This window comes from Scardinius erythrophthalmus (genome assembly GCF_964197995.2).
Source record: "Scardinius erythrophthalmus genome assembly, chromosome: 1".
Lineage (NCBI taxonomy): Eukaryota > Metazoa > Chordata > Actinopteri > Cypriniformes > Leuciscidae > Scardinius > Scardinius erythrophthalmus.
The window spans coordinates 66,091,273-66,101,932 of NC_138221.1; the positions used below are offsets into that span (position 1 = coordinate 66,091,273).

The following is a 10,660-nucleotide window of genomic DNA, read 5'->3' on the forward strand; positions in this document are numbered from 1 at the left end:
TCGGTCTATTTCAAGCATTTATGCGTAAAATGTACGCAGGTATGAGCGGAAAGAGCTGGTTCGAGCGCGCCCCCGATTGCGGAAGTGCACGGGTCGCGCGCACTGCTGAATGGACCCGTGAGGAACGATATGTAGTTCACGAGTCGCGATCTAAACTGATCATCAAGTTCATTCCCTGGTTCATTTCAAGCCTTGTCTTCCACTCGACAGTAAGTAGAGTCCGCTTTCAAACACTTTCAGCTCTAGAGGAAGACAACACTGCACTGTGTTCACGCAGAAGCTCGCTTTAAAGACAGACATGGCACTGTAATGTGGGCCAAGCAAACACTGACTTTGTGAAATAACATGCAAATGTATTCAAATAGAGAAATACCTTCACTGTAAATTTCGCTTAAAAGCCATTTATTTATAGACAATGTTTTCATAATATGAATATGTGAGATAGTATGTTAGTATGTTGGGGAAATAGATGGACTCTTGTTAAATGTTTGGTATAAGTTAACTACTTGCAGCGCATTTACAACAGATATTTATTTGACCGAACAGGTAGCTAGGTAAATATAATTGTATAATAATAATGTGTTTTATCTTTGTTTAATAAATGTCAGATTGATTCAGGAGGATAAGCACTCTCCGATTGGTCCAGCAGTTTATGTTTACATCACGTGATTAAAGATAGTGGCAGTTTAACTGCTCTAATGAATTTCTGAACTAACGTTACTTGGTTGTATTATTAAATCCATAAATAGCTACTTGGTTGTATTTTTGTATTGTTAAATCTATAAATAGATAGCCTAACTCACGGTACAAATCCTAGTCCTTGACTAGCTTTCATTCTTAAACTTGTATTCTTAAAATTCTTAACTGATAAAACTGTATTTATTTGTGGTCATATACGACGATACTGCTGAATAATCCAGGGAGAGAACTTTCTTAGTTGGAGAGAATCTATACAAATGATCAAATGAAAAATTAAAAATGTCTGGACTCTCCATTACATCTAAGTTACACATCTTCTTTTCAGTTTTGGCACACAACCAAGAAACACTTAAAAATACACGTAAAACAATGTATTTAAAACATTAAAAACATAAAATGTGATAGATAGAAATAAATCAAACACATGCCATCTGATGCAGAGTTCATTGGCCGAGTTTACACATTTGATCTTTAAATAAATCGATTGCTATTTGTGGACAAAGACCAACATGAGAGTCACGGCCAGTCATCAAATAAAGGGAATCTAAATGCAATACAAATAAATATTTAGCAATTTTGTTGAACCCTTATCTTTGTGATCAGATATGCAAAATTTGGTCTTTGCCAAGTTTAGAAATTCAAAGAGTGTTTTGAACTTGCCCAGTATTGAACAAGAATTGATGGCATTGCTGAGTTAATATTATGTGTAATTTTAACTACAGTGAGCCACAAAGTTTTTTAATGAAATCATTTAGTATATGAAGGGACACGTGGTGTTATACAGTACCACTCATTTGAACAATTATGCAGAATAATTATGTATTTAAAAAAGAAATAGCTTCAATAGGTCATTTACAGCTTATCCTTCGTCCATGTATATTAAGAGAAGTAGTTTTTTTAGACTTTCAGTTGTTAAATATTAACATTTCAACTTGTTAACAGACTACATTCCTCAGGTGTAGTCTTTTGTGGTCTGTATTACTGGGGTGATAAACATTGCAAACTTATAGATAAGACCAGGGCTGCTGCTAACAATTATTTTAAAGTTCTTAACTTCTTAAACTGACTAGCTGGTTTCACACCAGAGCTGTGGTTTCCAGCTGTACCTGTTTTCATCCTGTTCGCCAAGCCACTCCTTACCTCCACGTCAACATTGTTCATTTCTAACGCTAAGTGTTGCCGTGGCCTCAGTGGATCCTGTCAGAGTTTGACAAGCTGGTGAGTGTCTGGTGCTTTGGGTCCAAAATTTGTTGTGTCTTGGGTAGGACTGTTTTAACACTTGCTTGTAATTTTTGTTATTGATGCAATTATCTGTTTTTTAAACCTTTAAGCTTAGACAAAAATAGCTTTTTGAGAATCTACCGGATTATATTTGTTGTTTAGAAACTTAAGAAGAGGAGTCATGCAGGAGAGATTGAAATAGCCCTCTGTGCATTTCTAACCTTTGCTCCTGTTTGTGTCAAAGAATACAGTGGCTAAGACTGACAGTTAAAGGAAGCAATTGAGAAGAAACAAGGTTGCTAAACAGGTTTAAGGGGGGTTAAAAACTTAAACTAAACATGGGTTTCTTTGTTTATTTAGCAGTATTCAGTGACGTGATGTAGTTGAGTGTGACGGAAAAAGAGGTGAGGGTCTCAACAAAATCCGAATGCAAAAGGTCAGAAGACGCATTTGAAACGCCTGTTAAGTAACAGATAATGTACATCTAGCTTTTGTTATCTCAGAATAAACCCAGACAGGGTGATCAGGATCTTGCATAACTCTGAAGGGGTTTATTCTGAGATAATAATTATTCCCGCTTATTAATTATAAGTAATTAATTAGACACAAAATATTGAACTGAGTCAAAGTATTTTATTAGCTCTTTAAACACAAAGCTTCTGTGGAGAAAGCAGTTGCTAGCGCGGCAAGTTAAAACTAGATGCACATTTAAGGGATACGGTATACAATAATAATATATATAATAAATAATTATGGGGATAAATGATATTGATTTTGAGATTAATCTGTTTTACAGTCGTATGTGTTTATCTTATAATCCATTACAGTGTTCAAAACAATCATCACAAAATGGCGGCAGCTGCGTTTGTATGAAACGAGATTGAGTCTGCGATAACCGGATTACATAACTAATTAACTGGACACAAAATATTGATTTGAGTTTTAATATTTTATTAGCTCACCAAACTCAAAACTTCCACGAGGAAAAAACTTTCCTAGCAAACGTATAGCACCGATTTCAGTAACCCGGATGAGCCCGTGTTATCAGTTTTTACCAGGAAATGACATACCGCTGGATGGAGCGATTGGCCAATCAGAATCAAGTATATTGAGCCGTGTAATAATACCTGGTAATGGTAGCGGTACATGTACGTCTTGGCTGCTCACTTGATCCACCAAAAACACAGCTTAATACCAGGTGAAAACAGGCTTTCTCTCTCACTCGCTCGATGTCCGGCATATTGTACATATTTTGGGTGTGTAAAGAGTCTGTAAAAGTGTCATGTTGACCCTACCTATACTCTCTGTTTCCCTGTGTAGGTGTGGCTGCCGTCCCTCCCTAATGCCTGTTTCTCCAGGCTATGCACTTCTCAACCATAATGAGCCTATGACCTCTCTGCGCATCTCTGTTGGAGGGCTCCCGATGCTGGCTTCCATGACCAACACCACAGACCCCCGCTTCCGCATCAAATGGAGAGCCATCGTGGTGGTAGCATCAGCGCTAACCCTCGTCCTCCTCATCTACATGCAGCTTTTGCCCTTTCACCCCCATCCTAGTGGCAGATATGGCTCAAAGTTAAACCATCATGAGGTGAAGTTGGAGGACCGCTACAATGACACGTACCCCCTCAGTCCACCGGAGCGCACAGCCCAGGGCACGCGCTACCGGATAGGGGTCATTGCTGACCTGGACACAAACTCTCTCAGTGACAAGAAGCTGACCTGGTTTAGCTACATGCTAAAGGGTCACCTCCTGGTGTCGGAGAGTGGAGATGCAGTGGCGGTCGAATGGGATCAGGAAAGGGTGGTCTTGGAAAGCCACCTGGCAGAGAAGGGCCGGGGCATGGAGCTCTCCGAATTAGTGGTGTTTAATGGCAAACTGTACAGCGTGGATGATCGTACGGGCGTAGTTTATAACATAGAAGGACTTAAGGCAGTGCCCTGGGTCATACTGCCAGATGGGGATGGCTCTGTGTCAAAAGGTTAGTGTTTCTATTGTACCTTTGAGAGTGAATACTTTTAATCTGCCCCCAAACAAACATGCATTGCTGTCTTTGTTTGACCAGCCTTCTCGTTTTGAGTAAATATATTGAAGTGCCCCTATTATGTTATTTTAAAAGTTCCAAATTTTATTTTGGAGTCTCCTACAATATGTTTACATGCATTCAAGGTCTGATTGGTCAAATGACCAAGTCTGTTGTGATTGGTCTACTCTGCTCTGATTGGTCAGATGACGCAATGATTGGTCTACTCTGCTCTTATTGGTCAGATGACTCAATGATTGGTCAACTCTGCTCTGATTGGTCAGATGACTCAATGATTGGTCAACTCTGCTCTGATTGGTCAGATGACTCAATGATTGGTCTACTCTGCTCAGATTGGTCAGATGACTCAATGATTGGTCTACTCTGCTCTGATTGGTTAGATGACTCAATGATTGATCTACTCTGCTCTGATTGGTCAGATGACTCAATGATTGGTCTACTCTGCTCTGATTGGTCAGATGACTCAATGATTGGTCTACTCTGCTCTGATTGGTCAAATGACTCAATGATTGGTCTACTCTGCTCTGATTGGTCAGATGACTCAATGATTGGTCTACTCTGCTCTGATTGGTCAGATGACTCAATGATTGGTCTACTCTGCTCTGATTGGTCAGATGACTCAATGATTGGTCTACTCTGCTCTGATTGGTCAGATGACTCAATGATTGGTCTACTCTGCTCTGATTGGTCAGATGACTCAATGATTGGTCTACTCTGCTCAGATTGGTCAGATGTAGGGCTGCATCTAACGATTATATTTGTTGTCGATTAATCTATCGATTATTTCTTCGATTAGTCGACTAATCTAACGATTATTTTTCCGATTAATCTAATGATTATTTTTGGTATTAGCTGATTTATCCATTGGCAAACTTTACAATAAATAAGTACAACAATATATCAGCTGTATTTTGAAGAGGATAGTGCATCTGTATATTATTTTAACATGAAATCTATGAATGATGACAAAAAAAATATTTCAGAAAGGGTAATTGTCATTTTATTATGAAAAATGCAAACAGGAAGCATTTTAAGCTTTATTTTTAACTAATGCTACTGTTTCATAAAATGTAAGATACAGTCACAGGCCTATTTAGGAAACGTGTTCAGATGACTCAGTGATTGGTCTACTCTGCTCTGATTGGTCAGATGACTCAATGATTGGTCTACTCTGCTCTGATTGGTCATATGGCTCAGTCTATAGACCCCTTTTGCGCCGACGTCACAGTTACGTCACGGCGCTAGCTGGAGGCAAAACAAACGGAAAACTGGAGGCGGCCAATACAAACCAGCACAGATTCGGCTACATAATAAGGAGCTTAAATTATTATTTGTATTATTAAATGTTATCTTGTTGTGTTCTTGGGTGCAAGAATCAATGAAAAATGAGTATGCTGTATCTGGAATTTTTATTTCTAGAAAATATTCAACTCATTAAAATTGCACCGTAGTGTCACTCTTTACATTGTCGTCTTGGCGCTGGCTCGGCAGAACTGCGGATCGTCCCACACAAGTCTTTACATGACCATTCAGCACATAGTTATATTATAGGCATCTAAATATATTTATATGTCCTCAGTTTCTCTTTACCCTCGGTTTCTCTATCGGGTAGGTGTAGAAGTCAGGCCACTCAACCGGAGGTACCGTTAACGTTAACGTTAATCCTGTCCGTTCGTCCATTGACTGAGCGTGTACGGTCATCTGGTTCCGTCCGTTAAAATTAGCCTAACTTTTGCAAATAACAATCGCGGTCCTGGACAGTGAGTGACCTTGCACATTAAGACAAAATCAGATTTTCTCCAGTCATTGTTAAAAAACAAGCTAACAAAACTTGCAAACTAACGTTAGTGAAGCGGCCAGAAGGATCTTTCTGCCTCCAGCTAAGCTCCGCCCACACAAATACGTTACCATGTTTACCAACTGTAAAAGGGTCTATTGTGATTAGTCTACCACTTACAGTGCACGTCAGCAACCAAACGGCCATTACCATATCTCAATTTTAGCTCTTCCTCAGCAATTGTACACACAGTGACACGAACAGTAACGATGGCATTGGTTTTACCGTGTCAATTCGAGCCCGAGTCCTTTTCATTTGGAAGTGCATCAAAGTGGATTTACTTTCGCAGTGCAGAAAACAGCATCTTCTCGACATGTCACCAGCATAAACCAAACTTTTCCAGCCTCAGCTGCAACTACAGTGTTAAAGGGTAGGTCAAAGTAGACATTGTTTGTGGCCAGCCAGTGAAGAATATAATTACTGATGACTCCTTTCAGGCAGTTCAGAATCAGTTCTTTCTTTTGAATGAGACATTAACTTAATTTATTGTGCACTTTGATCTTTGAAACTTTACAGACCTTTGACATATACACAAATTACTAGCCTAAATTACACACCGCATGAAAGGTACATTCCAGAAAAAAAGCATAATCGGGGCATTTTAATTTACCACCCTTAAGCCAGCATGAGCCGACTTTAGTGTAATGGTCAGAAACTACTGAAATATATGTCAAATAATGAATCAAATTCAAAGCAATCAATTTACATGATATCTGATTTCAGTTGTGGTTTCTTCTTTGGCGTTCTCTTACCTAGGGTTTAAGGCAGAGTGGCTTGCAGTGAAGGACGAGCATCTATATGTGGGGGGTTTGGGGAAGGAGTGGACCACCACCAGTGGAGAAGTGCTGAATGACAATCCTGAGTGGGTGAAAGTGGTGGGAATCCACGGAGACGTACAGCACCACAACTGGGTTCCCAAGTACAACTCTCTCCGCAGAGCCGCAGGCATCAGTCCGCCCGGTAAGCGGCAGCCATTCACTCACATGCAGTGTGTATTTGTAGTGAGCAGTACATATTGTAATGCTTAAAAGTGACATTGATCTCTCAAGAACTTCTGTTTTAATATAGTTTTAACCCTCTGGTGCTCCTTGCGTGTCGGTTTTTTGTCAATGAAATGCATGTACTATATTTTAGTTTGATAATGTTTTTTATTTCATGTTTTGTATTTTTAGGGGATTTTTTTATACTAAATTATATTTACGCTGTATTTATAATCCATTTATTCACTTTTTGAGCATAGACCTGAAAATTTAATTTCCACCTTTAAACTCGTCGTAAATCTTGAATGCTTTAGAGCACAGACTTAAGTTTGATCTCTATTCAAAGACCACACTTGGCAGATTATTGCTGAAGTGAAAAAAAGTATCAGAATTTTATGTATATTGTTATGAACAATGCACAAAAATAAAATTTTCGATTTATATATTAATTGTATATTTCCAAAACCACGTTTTACTCTAAAAATGCATGAAAATCAAAACCATAAATCTAAACGAGTTGTGGTCCAAGCTTGATATCTCAAAAAAAAATTAGCTTTCAGTAAGATTTTGTTTGGCTGCAGTACCAAAAGTTTCACCAGATAAAATTCGTCTCCAATTTCCAATGTGGTCATTTATGACCACGAGGAGCACAAAAGTGTGACTGTTTTTTACAGGACCATTTAACCTTTTTCGAATCATTTTTTTGTGTGTTCACAGCAAATGCCAAAACCTTTATCAAGTTTTGTACCATTCCGATGAAGAAAAAAATTCAAAAAAATCAAATTAAAATGTTTCAGTCAGAAATGACCGAAGAGCACCAAAGTCCGGGAATACTTAATTTTCCGCATTCCACTCTGTCTAGTGCCCAGTTGAGCGCACAAGCCATTCAAAGTACACTCATGTTAGACAAAAATAATGAGGACATCAAAGATCTTGATGAATGAGAACTTTATTGCAGCATAGCAGTGACAATCTACTTGCAGGACTTCAAATTCGCCAAAATGAACCTAGAATAATCTTCTCTCGAGCCATTTTTTGGCGAATGAGCTTGTTTTAATTTCTACCTTTGAGAGGATCACTCCATTGACAATAAGCACGGATGGAGACGTTCCCAGAGGACCTTAGTTTACAATCTTAACTTGTATAGTGCTTTATACTGTACACATTTCTTTAAAGAAGCTTTACAGTGATAAATTGTCCACTCTGACACACAAATCGTGCTGTGCAGACATTACTGACGGCAAAAAATGACGTCACACAGACTGTGAGCCAGAGCGGAAAGTGGACAGGGAAGTGGCTTTTGCCCAATTTGGCTTTATTAGTCTTTCTAAATATAATTTATTTAACAGCATTCCTAATTTAATCTTTTTTTTACACAGGACTACACTCTATTATTGTTGAATAATGAAAGTTAGAATATATTTTTAAAGAACATCAGGCTTTAGTGTCTCCGAAAGATCAAGGAAAATGTAATCCCATGTGTTGTGGACCCTTTATTGTCCAAGAAAATAGGCTTCATCTTCTTCATGGAAATGTTAAAAATTATTATTATTATTATTTTTATTATTTTTTCTCAATTTAGGATAAAATATGGCTTGTATGACACAGGCTTTTCACTAGTACTCAGTCTCTTAGATTAAATGCTCATTTCCTCTCTACGGTCCTCTCAGGGTACCTCATTCATGAGTCTGCAGCTTGGAGCGACACATTGCAGCGCTGGTTCTTCTTGCCGCGGCGTGCTAGCAGCGAGCGCTACGACGAGACGGCGGATGAGCGGCGCGGCACCAACCTAATGCTCAGCTGCTCCCCAGACTTCCAGGACATTAAAGCGAGAAACGTTGGGCCCCTGAACCCTACACACGGCTTTTCGTCCTTCAAGTTTGTCCCCAACACGGATGACCAGATTATTGTTGCCCTGAAGTCTGAGGAGGATGCTGGGAAAATTGCCACTTACATTGTGGCATTCACCCTGGACGGCCGAATCTTGCTCCCTGAAACTAAGATTGGAGATGTGAAGTATGAAGGACTTGAATTCATTTAGTGTCTAAGGTATTGTCTGGAGGTAAATACGTGCCAAGGACTGGTAAATACCGTCGTCTAGATGATGTACATCTAGATCTGGACATTGAGGTGTCTTTAGGTTGAAATAGTTCAATGACGTTCAAACAATGCCAAATGACTATTGGCAGACATTGCTTAAAATGTGGTTGTGGTTATAGAGACTGAAGAAATTAGGACATGTTGACTCTTTAATTGTTTTGAGAGACTTATCTGAGCCTTCATCAAGAGTTTTTTATTTCTTTGTTTTTGTTTTTTTCACTACCATTTTCAGCAACGACCTATAGTGTTTTCACGCCAGTACTGTACTTACAGTGTAATGAATGTAACAGAATGAAGTGAAGTGATAGACTATAGAATATGCATAAAATACTTCACTCTACACACATTATTGCGGTTGCCATGTGGTCTTGTGAATGTCTTTTTTTTTTTATCATGCATTTTTGTTTTTTACTTTATTGATCAATGTATTTCAGCTACTTTTAAAATGAAATCTAAAAAACAAACTGATCCATCACAGAATGATGAATGTTATTTTCCATTAATGTGCCACAGCTATGTATTTGTCGTTGCTGTTTTCTTCTTCCTGACAACAACAGATTGAAGGTTTTTAAGAAAGCTATTAGTGCACCTGAATTTATTTTATCTAATTGTTATAATCAGTCTGTTTATATGGTTTTACTGTAGGGATGTTGCTAAAAAAAGAAAATAATTAAAAATAATCACATTCACTAGGAAATGCTGCACAAACAGTGTGATTGTAGACAGAGTTAATGCATTTATTCATTCATAATTGTTTTGAACAAAATGGCAAAATTACATATTTGGGGTTTTCATAGAGACTTGGAAGTTTTTTCTTAAGCATTTTTTCACTCCCTGACACAACCTTGAACAATCTGTATAGTATATCTGTAAGTATAGTAAACTAGAATACTGTATAAACGAATAGTAAACAACGCTACAGTAATAAGTCACCTATATTTATATATCGCTTTTTACAATTCAGATTGTTTCAAAGCAGCTTTACAGTGGTAACAGGAAAATAATGCAAACAAGTTTGTTTCGGCTGTACAGCAATGAGTAACATTCCTCATTGCTGACAAGGAAAAATACCAGATTTTTAAGACTAGATTTTCTGGAATTTAACACAACTTTAAAAATGTAAACTCTGTTAACAAACATTTTAGAAGCTGCTGGTTTGTTGTGTCAGATGATTGTTTGTTTCAACTGTCAGCAAGATTAACCAATTGATTGTTTCACTTATGTCCATCCTACTCAATATCTTAAGTTTTTGTTAAAGATGAATAATAATTGTTTGAAATAAGTAAAAATTATGATCCTTGAAACTGATCAGATTAATTTCTCCATTCTCAAATATTTTTATTGAAATTGAACAAAAGTATTAAGTATATTTTCAAAATATAATTTGTTAGTCAAATACTAGTTTCTTTTTGTAAAAAAAAAAAAAAAAAAAAAAAAAAAAAAACGTAATAGCTGTAAATGTTTGACAGAATTAACTGTTAGATTTATAGACATTTATTTTGGTATGTCCAACTCAAACAGTTACTGTAACTCAGTGTTTCCCAATCCTGCTGCTGCTAATTTTATGTGACACACTCATTAGAGGTCTTTGGCTGTGTCTGAAACACCCCTATATCCTTAAATGGGGCACTATTTGAGGGGACAGCCATTTGTAACGGTGGCCCATATTCAATCCCATAATGCACCACAATAACAAGTGTACAACTGATGTACACTTAATGGCTAGAGTAGAGAATACCCATAATGCACTGTGAGAGTCAAAGGCTGAATGAATTCCT

General features: G+C 37.7%; 1 protein-coding gene across 4 annotated transcripts; it reads left to right on the forward strand.

Moving 5' to 3' along the window:
• The first annotated feature begins 38 nt into the window (after window positions 1-38).
• On the forward strand, window positions 39-10,189 carry cant1a (calcium activated nucleotidase 1a). Of its 4 annotated transcripts, XM_081384923.1 has the most exons (5): window positions 100-209; window positions 1,785-1,917; window positions 3,241-3,902; window positions 6,559-6,762; window positions 8,453-10,189. In XM_081384923.1, the coding sequence occupies exons 3-5, from the start codon at window positions 3,263-3,265 to the stop codon at window positions 8,821-8,823; spliced, it is 1,215 nt and encodes a 404-aa protein (XP_081241049.1). In that variant the 5' UTR covers window positions 100-209; window positions 1,785-1,917; window positions 3,241-3,262; the 3' UTR covers window positions 8,824-10,189. The 4 variants fall into 4 exon arrangements, with proteins under 4 accessions (XP_081241048.1, XP_081241049.1, XP_081241047.1 ...); XM_081384922.1 differs by lacking the exon at window positions 1,785-1,917 and having other exon boundaries at window positions 39-209; XM_081384921.1 differs by lacking the exons at window positions 100-209; window positions 1,785-1,917 and adding an exon at window positions 1,976-2,356.
• Window positions 10,190-10,660: the final 471 nt, after the last annotated feature.